The sequence below is a fragment of the Vidua macroura genome, chromosome 1 (assembly GCF_024509145.1).
Source record: "Vidua macroura isolate BioBank_ID:100142 chromosome 1, ASM2450914v1, whole genome shotgun sequence".
In the NCBI taxonomy this organism is placed as follows: domain Eukaryota; kingdom Metazoa; phylum Chordata; class Aves; order Passeriformes; family Viduidae; genus Vidua; species Vidua macroura.
Window position 1 is genome coordinate 133,525,251 of NC_071571.1, and position 17,849 is coordinate 133,543,099.

General features: G+C 38.9%; 1 protein-coding gene across 1 annotated transcript in view; it reads left to right on the top strand.

Annotated features, from left to right (window-relative positions):
* The window catches only part of GRHL2 (grainyhead like transcription factor 2), a 64,820-nt gene that overhangs the window by 14,499 nt on the left and 32,472 nt on the right, over positions 1 to 17,849 (top strand). Inside the window, exons 3-8 of the mRNA XM_053974951.1 lie at positions 1,129 to 1,196; positions 2,748 to 3,132; positions 5,659 to 5,711; positions 8,939 to 9,095; positions 11,359 to 11,470; positions 16,443 to 16,537. Coding sequence (XP_053830926.1) covers positions 1,129 to 1,196; positions 2,748 to 3,132; positions 5,659 to 5,711; positions 8,939 to 9,095; positions 11,359 to 11,470; positions 16,443 to 16,537 — 870 coding nt within the window. The remainder of the gene's footprint in view (positions 1 to 1,128; positions 1,197 to 2,747; positions 3,133 to 5,658; positions 5,712 to 8,938; positions 9,096 to 11,358; positions 11,471 to 16,442; positions 16,538 to 17,849) is intronic.

Sequence of the window (17,849 nt, forward strand, 5' to 3'; positions counted from 1 at the left end):
ACTGTGGCTTTTGTCCCAGTTCAAAAAAATAATTGACAGAGGTTTTTTAACCAGCAGGATGCTTAATAGGGAAAGGGGATGTCCCTAAAAGAAAGAACGGCTCTGGACAGAACTCTGGGACTGTGCTGCTGTCTTGCAGTTATTGTTGATGTTATCATTGACTAATGGAGTGCACTGTAATACTGTTTTTTCTCTAAAGTCAGATATTTTTCTGATGTTTCTTTAAAATATTTAAAAGTAAAAAGCACGGCTTTAGCTCATTCTTAGGTCTAATCTTGCTCTTTAATCCTGAGTTAATTGCTGTGATGGAGTGGATATGTCTTGTGCAAAAGATTGATTAGAAGTTTTAGCTCCCAAATTAATGGCTCAGTGAGAAAAGAAAAATATAGTCATAGCAGGAACTTTACCCCTGGTGATTTCATATCTGTGCTGGTGTCAGGACACCAGTATGTGGGAATACAAATCTTTAAAGTTGCTTGGTGTCAATTCTGAGTCTGTCAAGGGGCCATATTTGACTGGGTTTTTATACCTCTCATAGCTATTGATGCAATGAGCAAAGCAGAAGTCAGTGTTTCTGATGACATACCAGCAAGCCCTGACCTGTCCCCATACTAAGAAAGGGAAAGATCCACCAACTTTCTCTAGGTATGAGTCCTGCACTCTCCAGGCTTCTCTCTAACAGGAGGACTTACCTGGTACTTATGGTTTAATTGAAAAGCCTTTTTTTGTCTGAGCTAAAATGGTCTCAGTGCAGAGCTCATCAAAGCATTGCATCTTCCTTCTCATCTTGTTTTTTTCAGCGAAAAGTGTGAATATATTTTTGGAATAATATGAGCTTTGGTTTTGAGATAGCTTGGCCTAGCTTGATATTCAAAAGATAGGACATAGAGTGCTTTGCTACTAACTGGTGTGCCCAAGAACTAGAAAAGAAAACAATTCGTTTGTTTTTTTGTCTTTGAAAATTTTCTTTCTGTTCACAGTCAGTCTCCCAAAGAAAAAGAGCTCCTGGCATCTTTGAGCTAGACAACACTGATAGAGTTACATTTTTCTAGTTGCAGTAGAGCAGTCTGAAGCTGCAAATGCCTGACAGTTGCATTTACCTGACCCCATGCCTGGTGTTGTTCTCAGGTTCCCAGAGATAAAAGGCTGTTGTCTGTTAACAAAGTGAGTGATAATCAAGAAGACCAAGATAAAAGGTACAGTATTACTCAAAATCATACACCCAGCTACTTAAAGTGTTGATCAGCTGTGAACTGAAGGAACTGTGAGGGCTTGAGGGGTTTATGGTTTTCTTTCAGAAGTTAAAAGAATGAAGGTTGTTTTGGGAAGCAGATTTTACTCCTTTTTACTTTCAATTTATTAGAAAAAATGGATAGTATTCTCAAACATGCAATTAGGGAGGTAGCTGAGAGTTTCATTCTTTTTTTGTTTTGTGGTGTTGTTTTGCTGCTGCTGCTGCTGAGATTAGTAAAATCAGATTATCTTGACAGTTGGCTGTTGGCTGTTTTTCTTTGTTTTCTTGTTGTAGGGCAAAAAGTGAGTAGTTTGGCCTCAGTAATCTCATTTATAGAGTCTTATTTAACATAATTTAGGATCTGCCCAGCAAATAAAGTAACTCTTAAAAAGTTTGCTTAGAATATTTTGCTCACTCCTCTCAGATTTCAGTTTTTCTTTATAGGCTAAAAGTGACTTGAGTCAAAGGAAGCTGTCTCCTACTATTAAGACCTGCAGAAAAGAGTGTATATTTTTGTAGAAACAATAAAGTTTTTACATATGGGAAGGTATCTCCATATAAAATTATGACAGAGATGAGCTACGCAAGGTTTATTTCAATGTAGCTAATTTGTCACAGCCTTAGCTGGTCTCCACTAGCTGCTCATAAGGTGATTGTTTCAATAGGTAGTAGTATAAATTTACTGTTTCAAAATAGGCTATGAAATATTTTTTGGACCGTTTTTCTTGTAAAAAACAGAGAAATTCGTGATGTTCAGTTCCTAAATTGAATGTGATTGATGAAACTGGCCTACAGTGGAAAGCCAGGAGAGAGGAACTGGGCACTGGGTAGTGTCAGAGCGTTTCTCCTGGGTTGAAAACAAAGCAATGTTATACCTACTAGAAGTTCTATGAGTTAACAATTTTATGTCAGTGTAACAACTATCAGCAAGCAGATTGCTTTCAACAGCAACTGTGGGTAGATGTGGGAATGCTGCTGAGGTTACCTTGCAGCCACTATAGTTACTGATCTACTCTGCTACAATGGAATTCCTGGGCTTGCTCTTTTGGAATAGCATTGCTACCAGAGTTAAGCAAACAGTAGTGGCCTGTCAACAGTCTGAAAGAGCATGCCATCTGCATATAAATTTTGCCTATTTAATGTGCAAAATATCTACTGTGAGTAATCCATGCCCTGCCTTACTCTTTATTCTTATCTTGTGTCTGAAGACTGTTGTACTGCTTCATTGATTTTACAAATTATATGCTAAGGCAAGAGCAACCCTGGATACCCAGAATTTATTGTAACAAGTCAAATCAAATAATTATCTTCCCCATTTGTTAAAGAGCTTTTGACCTCTCTGCTTGCCTCAGAATTTATTTTGCCTAGTATTTGTTAATGTATTACTTCTTATGGCAGTGGCTTATCAGAATTGAAAAATCTTCTTCCCTGACATTTAAGACCATTAAGCTATTTAAGGAGGAGATTTCCTCTATCAGGACAGTTCATAACATTTTTTGGTTTTGTCTCACAGAAATTGTCTTAATACCACGGAAGCTCAGAATAGCTTAAGTGGGGGAGAGAACCGTGTGCAAGTCCTGAAGACAGTGCCAGTTAACCTTTCCTTGAACCAAGATCCTTTGGAGTCATCCAAAAGAGAATACAACACAAATGTATCTGGGAGCTCAACACCCATCACAGGGTCAGCAGTGACTGTGGTTAAAGCAGAGGAATTCACACCTGTTTTTATGACTCCACAAACACACTATGCAAGAGGAGAGAATGAGGAGCACCGAGGTGTTATCTTTGAGCCATATGAAGTGTCCAACATTGCTCCCCACACAAATTATCTTAAAGATGATCAGCGCAGTACTCCTGACAGTACCTACAGTGACACCTTCAAAGATGGAGGAACAGATGTAAGTTTTTCACCTCAAATTAGCATCTAAGAATGCAATAAAAAGCTGTAAACAAGATAAGGATATTTGAGCTTGTAAACAAGATAAGGAGATTTGAGCTGTCCACAAGAGCCATTAGAAGAATAGTGATACTTGTTTCAACAAATTAATTTCTACTCCTTGCTGTGTTCCCATCAGTCTGTGCTCTGATTAAAGGGGAGAATCATGAGACGTTTCAGAAGACAGTTTTAAAGATGTTTATTGAAAATTCTGAGAATAATAAATATTGATACTTTTTTTGTCTTTGGGGTATTGTGTCAAGTAGAAGATGGTTATTATAATAAGTACTGATTTTTTTTTCTTTGGGGTATTGTGTCAAGTAGAAGATAGTTGTTATTCTGAAAGAAGATTTATTTACCATTAACAAGATCTGCCTTCAGAATAGTAAGAAATAGCCTTTGTAACAGGGAAATTCTAGATGTTCTTTTGAAAATGCAAATGAGTAGCAACAGCCTCTGCTGCTGGATAAACCCAAGTAATTTATTCAGAAGCTGTTTGTTGCAAGAAGCTCTATTCTGCAACACAAGCAAGTGAGAAAAAGTAGCAGAATTAGACTAATAGAGGGGAACAGAGAATTCAACAGGCAAGGAACAACTGCATGTATGTGTACAGGAATGAGGAGAAGAAAGGCAAGGAGAACTCCTTCTAACTCTTTTACAGTTATGCTACAGTTAAAGTAGTTTTACATCAGCTTTAGTATGGTGAGTACCTTCTGGCTGCTTTTGCCTGCTGCAGAATAAGGCAAACAAGCTGGAATTGTAGAAAGGTGAAGATAATTTAAAGCTGACAGTATCTCTGAAAATAATTAGAGATATTAGATGGTAAAACTCCCCTAGGGTTTTTCTCCTCCCAACTCTACAAAATTGTAAATTGTAAACATAACAAAAGTACAAGTACATTAAGGCTGAGCTGCCCTGATTGAGTATATGAGAAATTTACTGTGTGTATGTGTATTATGGAAAAGTACATTGTCTCCGTGAGCGACACAGATCCAGGATATCTGGAGGTGAAATCAGTTTTCAGATATAGAACACATGTAGGTCAACTAAATGAATAAATAATGAAGAAATCTAGCTTCCCATTGTAAAATCAGTAGGCTCAAACCTTGGATTAGAGACTCTGCTCTGCATTATCAAATAATATTAGTTGGGTAATTTTTATGTGTTACTGGTAAATGGCTCTTATGGTACCATACTGTTGGCTTTCCCTGGGGTGCTGTAGCAGAGTGACTCCATTCCATTGGTTTGTTCTGGGACATGCTGCTGAGAGGCTCCCAGACAGTGAATCTGCCCTCTGCAGAGAGAGTTGTCAAACATGCAAACTTGTTAAATTTGGACATAAAAAGGAACTTAACATCTATATGTTCTGTTATATAATTCTGTGTTATAGTAATTTTGTTACAATGGTAATATATTTGTACATGTTTTTAAAATAATGGTTAATAAGAGGGTGCAGTACTTGTCATCTAGGATTTCTCTGCAGTCTGTGGAGAAAGAATCTGTTCAAATCCACTTGCCAAAACTGGCTGGAGTGGTTTTCTAAGTGCACTCACTGCTCTCCATCTTCACATCCCCTATTAATTCTACAAGGGACACTGGACAATTAACTTTATGTCCCCAGCCATAGTTGTGAGGGGAGATGTGTGCCACTGTTGGTGGCCTTCCAGCTACAAGTATTCTCATGCATGTAGCATGGGAACAGTCAGAGCTTTGCCACCCTGCTGCAGCCTCACTCAGCACTGAGTCTGTCTCTGTTTTTCTCAACTGCCCAAAGCCCAGGATGTGCTTAGCCCAGCTGTGCTCTGACTGCTCCACCAGCCACTGTTGTGTAGGCACAGCTGGATGGAGCAGGTGTGGGGAAACCATAATGTAAAATGTCAAAACATACCAAGAGAAACCTAGGCAAAGTTAGTGTTTAGAAGTAGGAAGGCAGTTATTCTTACTAGTTTTCATAAGTGCTTGCAAAGTATTTCCTAAGTACTGGTGAGAATGACTGGGTTTGGATTTGTTCTAATACTTACTTAATTTTCAAACACATTATGAATACATATTTAGGAGTGGTTTCAAAACATTTATGGGGTGACTTAGTTGTGTTGTACTGAAGGAGTGCTGATTTTTTACAGATCCCTGTGGTAGTGGACACTATGGTCAATCGCTTGCTGTGTTCTTCATTACAACTTTAACAATTATAAATATACTCTTCTCATCTCTTTCATTTTCTGGTTTAGCTGTGCTTAGTTTGTTAGTTCTTTATAGTATAAACAAATTCTTTGAGGTTAGATAAGTAAGTTGTATGGTTTTTACAGTGTCTACCTCTAACCTTTATATAAAATGTGACTAGCTTATTAATATCCACTGCACTTTTTAGGTATTTGGAGTTTTAAATGGTTGACGGTTTCCTCTGAGTTATCTTTAAACATAGTTGCACTTTTGTTGGTATTTGCATTTCAGTTTTATCAAACAGTATTTAATTGCTCTTATTTTCCAGAAGTATCGGAGTGTGTCAGTGGGGGCTGAAGAATATATTTATGAACAAACAAGGTATGGCATAAGCTTTGCAGTGTGTTGGCTGGCATCAGGCAGGAATGTATTGAGGAGTAGCTGCCTGTGTCCACTTCCCACCCTTCCTTTCTTCACCCTGGGGTACCTGCAGGCCTCCCTTGATGCTGCCAAGCATCAGTCTCCTCTAATTCTCCTGCTCATGTTAGCTGTCAGATCTGGCCAGTTTATATCTTCATCTATTGCCTTCCCTCAGCATTGCTTTAAATTTGTAATTCCTCTGAAGTCTCCTGCCCAAGATATGCAATATGAAAACTGTTGAGAGGTTCCCCAGGTAAAAGAGCATAGCTTTGACAATCAGGTAATGAAAAATCTTTTCAGGATGGCAAAATGCACAAGTCAAATGTCCAGGACAGTTGAAAAGCTTCATGAAAAAGCTTCAAAAATTAAAGTTTGAAAAGAATACTGTTCTAAGCACAGAAGAATGTGTATGTAACATGGGCAAACACTGCAGAGTCCCTTTATCTAGGAAAGATTGTAATTACTAAAGATTTTAAACTGATGCTTTATTTCATACTTGTGAATGCTTCTGTTTATATCTGAGAGATTACTCTCACTTTAGAATCAAGAACATGCCTGCATAGGTTTTGTGGATTAGGCATATGACTGGGACTGTGGTGAAGGTTCCTTACAGCTTGATATTTTTTCTGAAGAATGTTAAAACAATCATTAACTGCAGTGAGCTCAGAACTGAGTCATTATATAGCAGAAGATATAAAAATGGTATTTAGGAAAGGCTGCTCACTTACTACACTGAACATTTGTAACATTGAATCCTGAAGCATTGGTATTGTTAACAGTTCTCATACACTTAAGTCTTTCATGCCATGGCCCAGGTTACATTAAGAATGAAACCTCTGAATACACATTAAAAACTCCCAGGAAAGATGTATTTAGTTTATCTGAAGTGGAAGGCTCAGAAATGAGATTGAAAAAAGAAGTGCTGAATATGGAAGTAATTGGAAGCTTGCTAGAAGATCTCTCAGTGACTTCACAGGGGTTTAGTTGAGACTCATGGTGGGGTTCATAATAGTATTATAATAATTGAGTGACTGCAATAAGTTTTAAGAGTGAGAGTAATCCTCCTGCTATAGGGCATGCTTTGCTTGCCAACTGGAAACAAGAAGAAAACTCTCAAATTATACTACACAGAGGCTTCAAAACTGGCCAAGTGGAATGTGCCTGGGATTTACATTTTTTGACTGAAACATACAGAATGCCAGGGAACAGAAGACCAGCCAGTGGCAGACTGTAGGCCATTCTGTTAAGACATTGTGTATGTCTAACTTTGATCATTCTAAGCTCTTCTCAGCACACATCCTTGTTAGTTCTTCTGTCTGGTGTGAGGTTTTGAGGCACATCTCCCAGGGCACTCAGTGCGCTTTGATGTGTGTCGTGAAGTGGTCTTGGGCACAATATCTGCAGTCCCTATGTGTGATGCTAAATCAAGGCTGTGTCCCTACCTCTAATGGGTAGTCCATCAGTAGGACAAGTGGTGCAGCAGAATGGATGCTGGTTCTGCAGCACCAGTGGTATAGTTCTAATCCACTCAGACAGGTCCACACTTGCCAGTGTTGGCAGTGCCTCTGTTCCCCTTGCACACAGGTCGGGGGCTGTGCCAGCACACATCACAGCAGAGGGGACGGCGGTGCTCTTGTGCTGCCCTCCCGCTGTGTGCAAGAGCCTTCATAGTGGCAGCAGCTGCCTTGTGTGGAAGCACCAGTGCTGCCATCAGTGGGTTGGATAGGTATAGACAAGTGTTTGCTTATTACCTGAGTTTTGCTTTGAATTGTAACTTTTAAGCAATTAGAAAAATGGCTGGATTTCAATTTATAAGCTAAGAAGAACTTACAAGTTGTCTTCATTTGACTGAATGATTGTAACTAAACTGAAAAATTGATACTAAGCTGTCTGAAACTCCTTTTGGATGGAAGACTGTATCTGTTGGGTTTTTTCCTACCTTCTCTTCAAGTGGGGATTTAAATGTAATTATTAATGTGTTTTGTTGTGTTTTTTTTTTTCCATTGAATAGTTAAAATATCTTTTGTTTTCCCTTTTTTTCTATATTGCTGTGGCAGTACTATGATGATCCAGAGTATTTGCTTGAATTAGAAAGTTAAGGATACACTGTTGTTTTGAACCAACATATTCCTCCTTTTGGTTCTGCTCTGGCACTGCTTAAACACTTTGCTGAATAAGAACCTTTGTGAAAATGCTTCCACTGTATCTCCAGTTCATGAGGACTTTGCATTAAGGTTCTTGTGCAGTTTGAGGTTTTTTTTTTTTGGGTTTTTTTTTGTTTTTTTTTGGTTTTTTTTTTTTTTGTTTTTTGTTTTTTTTTTAATTTAAGAGAATGTGAGGAGCTGCAGGCATCATTTTTATTGGATTATTGTTCAAGGCCATTATTGGAGGTGGTGGCTGAAGAGGCTCGGTGAGAATTGTTTCCAGCTAAAAGTTCACTAGTTAATTGAGCCTTAACTTTTCATGGTTTGAGAAGTGGTTTGAAGTTGGAAAGTTCTGTGAAGGAGGGTCTTTTTAAGATCTAAAATTTCAACACAAGAGTTAACTGTTTTTCCCTGATATTTTTCTAAAGGGAGGTTACTTGATTGAAGATAAAGCTATGTAGGCACTTCATTCAGTCTGACTAATTTTGAAAAAAAAAGCTTTTAAAAACCTTGATTTGCATGTTGTCTATAAACAATTGAATTTCTCTTTGTATTCCTTCTTGGAACTGTGCTGAAAGTAGCAGTTGGTCTTTCCATTCTCTGTGTCCATCTTTTGCAACATGTTTTATTCTGGTTGGGATTTAAAAGAAACCTATTTATTTATTTATGTCTCTTTCTGCAACACTTCTAAGTTTAAGTGTCTGTGGAGTTGATGATTTCCTGCAAATCATGCTGAATCCCCTCTTGGTAATTGACACTGTCATTACCAGGTACACAGTCTCATAATTCATAATGGATCCTTTCAGAGATAGTACAGATCTAGCCTTTGATCTGAGAATCTTACAGTCCAGATAATTTTACGCTTGATTGCAGGATCTGATGAAGTCAAAAAAAGAAAATTGCAATTTTAAATTGCCATGTGACAGTTTCCTGGAATTTTGTTATTAGCTTCTTATACCTTATTCAATGCAATAATTAAGTAATACAAGAGAAAAGGGGAAAGTGATATGGATTTTGTGGGTGTTTCTCTCCTTGTCTTTTCAGCAGCACTTTTCAGTATACACTAGAAGCTACCAAGTCTCTGCGTCAAAAGCAAGGGGAAGGACCCATGACCTACTTGAACAAAGGACAGTTCTACGCCATCACCCTGAGTGAGACGGGTGACAACAAATGCTTCCGGCATCCCATCAGCAAAGTCAGGGTATAGTCCCATTTCTTTCCTAGGTGGGAATGGAGCTCTGCAGACAGATATGGTTGTGGTTGATTGGCTTTTAATTTTACTTTTTTTTCTTGGGGGAAGAACAGAGCAAGCTTATTCTCATGCTTAATGTAAAGGTGGGAGAGCACCTTATTGATAGTGGTAACAAATGTTTTGCAGTCCAGTTTTTTCAGAGTGTGATCTTATGAGTTAATGATAGCCTCAGTTTATGATTTGGCAGAATGGTGGTTACACAGATACTACACTTAACACTGGTGAACTTACTGCCTTGAATAAAGCAAAGAAGTCCAAGATCTGCCCCATGCACTTTGTAGTCCATCTTTACTCACTGGTGCACTTCATCAGCTGCTTTCCAGTGCATTTCAGAGAAAACGTGAAGAGTTGAATACATCCTTTGTGGCATAAATATTAAATAATTTTCATTGTCTAAGTGTGAGCTTTCACTTGACATTCTCCCAGAAGTGTAACAAAATGAATTATTTGCATCTTAAATTCTGTGTCTAGAACTGTAGCTTGTGTATTCAGCATCATCTACCTGGTGAATGGGCCTCCTGATTTCCTTGGTAATGTTTTTGAGTTGATAAATCCTAACCCAGTAACCTTGGAATGAACAATGAGCTCTAAATTTTACCCTGAAGCTGTCAGGGCTGCATATGTATGAGGCTGCAAAAATGTTTCCATCCAAATACATGAAGCTCTCTAAAAATGTTGTGAATTTAGTCAAAGGAACCAATGAAAGTCAATGTGAGCAGTGAAGCACACAACAACCTATATTTTTCTATCATACAAGTTTAGAGAGACTCTTCCTAAACAGAGACAATGATTTGGAAACCTGAATTAGCAGTTAATTTTTAGCCTGGTTTCCTTAGGACATGAAGCTGTTGGCTAAATCTGATGTAAGACTTCTCTGTTGCTGTACAATCTCTTTCCCTGCCACCCATTCCTTCCCATTTTGTGGTTCCAGCTCTAGCACTTGTAGAGCTGAAACAGGAGTCAGGAGGTCACTGGTCTGACTGAAAACCAGTCCTCATATGCCTGGTTCAGTGCACTGCCACACGAATTTTGAAGCTGTGGAAGCAGAAGGGTGGAAATTATAAAGGGGAGGTGAGATCACATCTTTCTGGAGGATGTAGTTGACAGAAGATTGTGAAACTGTGTGCAATTTTCACAATCATGTTCTGTTTGCCAGGGCTGTACTCAAGTGACTGTTGAATTTATTGCCAATTCTATCCAAAGCTAACAGAGGGGCAAGAGGTTTAGAAGGTATTAAACCTCTACAAGTTCTCTGTAAGTGGTTCATAAAAGCATTAGTGCTATCCTTGGTGGAAAAGCTAATCTGCACGGCCAGTTCTGGATAGTGCATCAGCTGGCCAGCCACACACACCTGGTGCCCACCCAGTATATACAGGCATAACCCTGTGTCCCTCCATGGTGTGTACTGCCTCGTGCCCATGGAGAGGCTAGATAGACATGGAAGATGTGGTGATGGTGTTCCATCACCACTTCCATTCCACTTTTATAGGTGGAATGCAGAAGGTCACAGAGTGCATGAAGTGTTGTGGTGGTGGCTTGTGGAGCGACACAGATGATTAATCAAATGTAATCTACCTCCTTGGCTTATAAAACAGCTTGATAGTAATTTTTTGTGCTTAGTGTCTCAGGGTGAAAATAAAACAGGACATTTAAAAGTAAATGTGGTTTATTCTCTGTGGTTTATTTTCATTTAATTTTAATTGGTATGATCATTCTTTCATTGTTTTATGTTTTGCTTGCCTACAGCAGGACTTTTTCAAAAATTGCTTGTGTAAAATTTTGCATAAAAATTCAATCTGTTTCCTTTGAATCACAATTTAACAAAGCAAGTTCAGTAAATAGTTACACTGAATTTGCCATAAAACACATATATGCAAGAGTCCTGCTCCCGAAAAGCGTATTTGTGTATACTAAATTGAAAATGTCTTGCCTTTAGCCAGTGAAGTTGACTTTTTAAGACTAAGAATATTATTAATTTTTATTTGGACTATCAAGAACATAATCCTGGGCCTTATTTTACAACTACATTTCTTCTGTCCTGAGTCTTTAAGTACACTGTAGTATTGGACTGATTAAAACCCAATTTTGTACAACCAAAGTACTGAGAGAGGGTGGTGGCTGGATCAGAATTAGAGGCATGTGGAGATTTTAATTTTTGTGTTCCTGACTATTAATTATTTAACTAATGTGACTCTGGTGTTGTTTTTCATAGAGTGTGGTCATGGTTGTTTTCAGTGAGGATAAAAACAGAGATGAACAACTGAAATATTGGAAGTACTGGCATTCCCGGCAGCACACAGCTAAACAGAGAGTCCTTGACATTGGTGAGTGTGTAAGAACATCTCGAGATGTTTCAGGGAAGATTTCAGATATGGAAAGCTCTGGTGCCTTGCACATGAATATGGTGGAATTATTGGCAATGGCTTCTTGGCTTGTACCAGAGTTTTTAGCAATGGCTCATTCCTGCAAGGACTATGGGGTCTATGGAGCTGGATGGGGACCATGCAGAAGGAATGGTTGTCAGTATTTACACAGAAGAGCTGCCCCTTGCATGTGTATTTAGTGGTGTACCTCCTTCTGCAGCTGGGAAATCGAGGTCTGCGCCTCCTCAGGTGTGGCAGAGTATCTGTTCCCTTTATTTTTTCAAAGAGTGATCCAGTCTTTGATCCAGCAACAGTTATGTTAGCTAATTGATGTGGGATTGCAGCCTGAGAGTGCAGATGTCATCATTGTGGTGACTGCAAAGGAGTGTGCAGGATTCCTACACCCCTAGAGTTTGAGTCTCATCAGTGTCAGCAGTGAGGGAGAAGCAAACTCTGGTGTGCTATCCTGAGAGACCTGTTTACCTTTCATCCCATCTAAAGTATTTACAAGCCCACGTCAGCCCCAGCTGTCCTATCTGCATGCTCAGGAGATTTTAGCAGAGGAAGAACACGTACTTGCCGCCAAGGAGCCTGAAGTTGAAGTCAGTGGCAGTGTCTAGACATCAAGCGTTTCTCTCCTCCCACGTGCAGTTTACACATGCACCCATCTGCCCGGATTCCAGTCAAAGGAGTCGGCAAGACCAAAGCACACAAAGTCTATCTTGTTTTGACCGCCTGAGGGAACCAAACCATTGAATGGCAGGAATGAGAGGGGGCAGAGACTTGTAGAGAACATTCGGACATTTCAGGGGGAGATTGAACTGTGGGTGATCAGGGAATCTGTCCCCAAGTGGTCCTAATCACTGTGCTGCCTGTAGATTTTCAAATGCTGCAGTTTCCACTGAGGCCTGGCATTATTTAAGGTGAAGTGTCCAAACAACTCTTCCAGAATGTCCTCTCTGCTTCTTGTCTTATCGTTATTCTGGCTGAACTGTTTCATTAACAATTCTTTTCCCCCTTCCCCCCATTTTCTCTTCTTGCCCGTTGGGGTACCTAACTCAGTAAAGTTAGGTACCCCAGAATAAATTACTTTTATCATGACACATTAAAAGAAGAAACAGGCCACGTCACAGTCACAGCTCAAAGGCTGCCTTTTTTTTGTGCTAGTCCCTACAAGCTTGTGGTAGTAGTGCTCATACCTTTGAAAAGTATGTGCTGAGCAGCTCGCTCCACTGTAGTGCCAGCACCCTCTGACTCCACTGCACTTGTGGTGTCCTGGCACATTTCAATTGCCTTACCCCAAGAAGTTAACTTCTGATACAAATTCTGGAAAATAGTGCTCTGCAAAATAAGTGCTGTGCATGAGCTGTGTGTTTACCTGTGTTAAAGTGAATGTCTTTTAATTTTCCATTACTTTGAGGTGAAATAGCTCTGTGCTGACTTTTGAGGCACTTTTGAATACTGAGGTGCGTATTCTTTATTTGCACTGCAAACATGAGCAAAGCACAGTGTAGTAAGACTTACTGATATAGCCCTTCAGATATAAGAGCTGTAAGAGCATGGTTCACCTCAGATTTCAGAAAAAAAAAAGACCTAAATTTTGCTCAGTAGTATTTTCTTGAGAACAACTGAAATATAGCCTTACCTCTCACAAGGATGGTATTTCTGAATTACATTTCACTTTCTTTGGCACGGCTAACTGGCTTATTAGGCCAGAATGGCTCCCAAGTATCAAGCTGCATTTAACAAAATCTTCTAGTTTTATCATTAAATGATCTAATTGAGCAACTTAATCCAAATTTGAAGTTGGCCTTGCTTGAACCAGATAACCTCCAGGGGTGCCTTCCATGCAAAATTATTTTGAATGACTCTATGAAGATTTCCCTTTACGTTAAAAATTTAGATCCCTGAAGGAGTCCTCTAAATACTTGGAGTTAATGTCCAGGCCCTGTGTAGTAAACAAAGCAAATTAAGTGTTCAAAACTCTGCATCACCTGTTCCATAGATGTTACTCTTATTTTAATTTGATGTTTGTAGTATGTTTAACATATGTGAATAATTTCTAATTGTTTACAAATGCCCTTTTAATCCAGAGCATGATGTGGTCCTTAGCAGGCAGAGGATCAAATTAATTTGGGATGCTCCAGTTCCAGCTGTTCAGATCTCAGATGGAGCGGGGGACTATGCTTGTGCTGCTTTCCATTGTGGCAGGGCTCTGTCTGTCTGCTTTCTGGCCTGCAGTTACATTCTGGACATCAGAGGAAATAATGGCTTGCTCCTTCACTCCAGACACACAGGGGTCACTGCTTTAATTTGTTTTATGTACTGGCTGGTGCACCTCCTGGGAGGAAGGATGCTTCAGTGGATTAGGTGCAGTGACAGGTCTGAAGATATGCTGATATTAATAAAAACAAGCATGTACTTACATGTATTCAAGTCCTTAGTGCTTGAGGAATAAACTTGAGGGCTTGACACTTATTAAGCAAGAAGGTAAGGTATTTTGCAAAACTTAGGCTATGTACTGTAATGGATTTTTATGAAGAAGGAGTAAGGTGCATGTTTACTTTTGTAGGAGGAATAAGGGGGGCAGGGGGAAAACAGCTTTATTTTCACAGTGCTGTGACACTGGATCATTAACATTTTCGTTTAAAATAATTTAAAATAAAGAATACAATACTTAATGGCAGTGGATATTGATTATTTAGAATAAGTACAATAATTTGACATACTAGAACAAGTTCAAATATGAAGAGTGGGTGTGGAAGCCTTGTGCTCCATAGAAACTTGCCCTTGTTTTTTTCAGGATAGTTTGTATTATTTATGCGCACAATACAAAAGTATGCAATGACATGTAATGCATTTAAGATTTAAAAATTGCCATTGTTTAATATGCAATGTAACAAAAGAGGAAATAATTCCTGTGCAGCCATTTTTTGCATATTGAACAACGCTGATTTTCTCCTTCTGGTAACTCACAGCAGGAGAAGAGGAAAAGTTGTAGTCACTTTAACAGCTTGCAAATATTCTGAGGTGTAAATGGTTTCTTAATCAACCGAGCATCCTTCTTTAATTGCCTGTAAATTGAGGGGAATAGGATGCACTTCTGCTTCTTAACAAAGTGTCACTCCATGAGATTTGTGTACAGCAATTAAAGGAGAGGCATGTGTTGAGAGAAGGTGAGGTTTGGTGGGATGTGAGGTTCTGACAGCCTTTTAAGACAAGAAAACAGGTGTCTTTACGAGACATCTTGTTCATGTCTTTCCAAAGTGCACCTACACAGCACGCCCATATGCAGCAGTCAGTTGCACGAGGCACTTTCTGGTGAATCATAAATTTAAGAGGTGGGTGGATGTGTGCACATGCATATTAAACTACTTATGTGTCTCCTAATTCCTCTCATTTGCATCCCCACACTGAATTTAGGTAGTGAAGCCAATGACTTCAGTTGAAAAGATCTGAGTTCAAGGTGGGAATGAAAAGCCTGCTTGCCCTCTCAAGCACTTTGTTAATTTGCTACATCACCAAATATCTCGTGCTGTTCCTATGGTCTAAACTGTTTTTTTTTTTACTGTATCCAAAATCATTCACGTGTCCCAGGGACAAAATTTTATTGTGAGATGCCAGCATTCTTGTGTTTCAAATGAGAGAAAAGTATACCGATTGCCAGTCTCAAACATGAAAAAAATTTTCTTGTAGCAATGTTTTTTGTTATAAATTATTTTAAAGCAGTTATTATCTAGAAATTATATTTTAGAGACCAACAGTTTAGGCAAAGGAAGTGAATATTGGAACAATTTGTGTGTCTGACAGAATACAAAAACATCCTCTTTCTATAACTGATTACAAAGCTAAAAATCAGCATGCTTCTGAAGCACAGATTTGGGCAAACTTTCTATCAGGAGTGTAATCTCAGCCCTCTGGCACTGAGTCCAATTACAACCCTCGAGGAATTCTTAGGAAATGTTTGTCCCAGAGAGACTTTTATTCCATTAGTGTGAACGATCTGGAAGTTCCTTTAATCAAACTGCTATTACCTGGTATCTCTCTTAATCTGTCATCAAAAAGAATAAAAGCTGTGAAACTGTCCAGCAAAGTAAGAGAAAAGCAGTGCTTGTTCCTCTTTTCAATCATAAAGAAGACTTGGGAGTTGTCTGTTTTACATAGTTTTCCAGCCTTACTATTTTGGGGGAGGGTTAGTCAACTTTGAAATCTTCCTCCTTTTTGCTTTTCATTCCTTCCAAAATGCTACTTTATTGATGATTACATAGTAACAGCACGTGGTGAAGAAGTGAGAAGAAGGTGCAGATTTTGTAGTTAGACAAAAAATTTTTTTTTCTTCGTTTGCTGTTTTAGTAGTGCACATACTTTGGAAAAAGGATCTTTGTGGGTTTGGTTCTTTGTGGGAGATTTGTGATGGTTTGGATTTTTGTGGGGTTTTTCATTTTGTTTTTAATAATATATAAATATTAATCCAGCATCCAGTGCAGTAATTCCTGGGAAAGTTGGAATGCACACTGATGATTTCCTCCAGTCATAGCTCTTAGACTTTTAGAAAGCTTCTTTAGGATTTACCATGTGTTTTCTTAATATCAAGGTTTGAACAGTCCCTTTTAATGCTTCAGTAGTTTTCAATTAATTTTCCAGTTTTGGCCATTCCTTGGTCAAGCTAATGAATGCACCGACTCATTGCCAGTAGGGTCACACTCCTTTTTGAGAGCCAACAATATTTTTCAAGAACATTGGCTAATGATATACTATGCATAAGACTCAGGTTGCATTATATTACCTCTTTGCAAATAAGATTATTCATAATTATCATAAACAATACAAGAGGTGGTTTTGATGTACTAGACAACCCAGCTTAAGAAGCAAAGAAGCACTATGAGTTGTAAAACAGTTCAAATTTTTTCATGACTCTTGTTTTTTCTTACAGCTGATTACAAGGAGAGTTTTAATACCATTGGAAATATTGAAGAAATTGCATTCAATGCTGTGTCCTTTACTTGGGATGTCAATGAGGAGGCAAAGGTAAGGAAAAGCCATGCAGATGGCATCCCTTTATAAGTACCATCCATCATTAGGCACTGTTCCACTTCTTTCTGACAAATAAGAGGGCTTGTTGGTAGGTGCCCAGCCTGAGAAACAGTAAAAGACTTTTTTCCTATTTGCAAAGCCAGGTGTAAGACGCAAGCTGAGTCTTTTGTTTCTCTAAATTGTCAACTTTCTTTCTACACTATAAGCATTTCCAATAATCCATATTCTATAAATTAGACTATGCCTTCCCTTGTGTTGGTGCCATTATTTTTTATATTGTTACACAGACTGTCTTTGCAATTTGGAATGAATCTATTTTTGAGGACTGAGGCTTTTTTTAAACTTTTTTTTTTTTAATGGTCAAGTACCCTCAGGCATGGGGTTTTCATTCAGGAATGTGACTTTTAAGTGGACCTATAAACCAGGACATCAGAACACCTTAACTAGTTTCTTACAGATAAGGTTGTACAAAGGCTGTCAGAGTGCTTCAACAGCATGGACTAGTGTGGGAGAAATGAAAAACTGCCGGTAATTATAAGAAGAAGTTGGCCCCCGGAAAGCAAACAACAAGGGAAATAGGCTGTGTAAAATGAGTGGGGGTAATGCAGTGCTCTTGGAGATGTAGAGTTAATAAACAGCAAACACTGAGCTCGGCAAACTCCTGATACCGTTTTCATGTTGAACACAAAATATCCAGTGTTTCAGTAGAGCTATGAATCTTTCAAATACAAAGACTTCTTCATGCACAATTGCCCACTGCATTTCCAGCAGCATTAGAGAGGTTGCATCCTCAGAGTGAGTCCTCTGAGAACTTGTATTGAACATCGAGTTGGTAGCATTAATACTCAGCCTCCTGATTCCTGACTGAAGGTGCTGTTTATAGTAACAGGGATTTTAATCTCTGACGCGCATCTTAAAAGACAAGACAATAGTTCTGAAAATCACCCAGCTCTTTCAAAAGCAGGCCTTGATAAACAGAGTTGTACTTGGCCCAGTTGCTAATGGTGCTGTATTTACTCATGTAGTGATTACATTTTCACCGGCCCAGATATTTCCCTATTATGTGTTTCCATTTCAAAATACAGCTGTAGGTTGTCCTCTGCAGTCACAACAGGTGACTGGTGTGTGTGTGTGATCACTGTACAAGCAAATACCGATTTGGGATCTCCAACACAGCAGTCTTCCTCGAGGACCTTTATAGAAGCACTACCAGGGTTAGAACCTGGCAGTTCTTGAAGACATTTGCATTTGCAGCTCCAAGCCAGACTTAGCAAGACACTCATGTTGATCTAGGAACAAGGAAGTC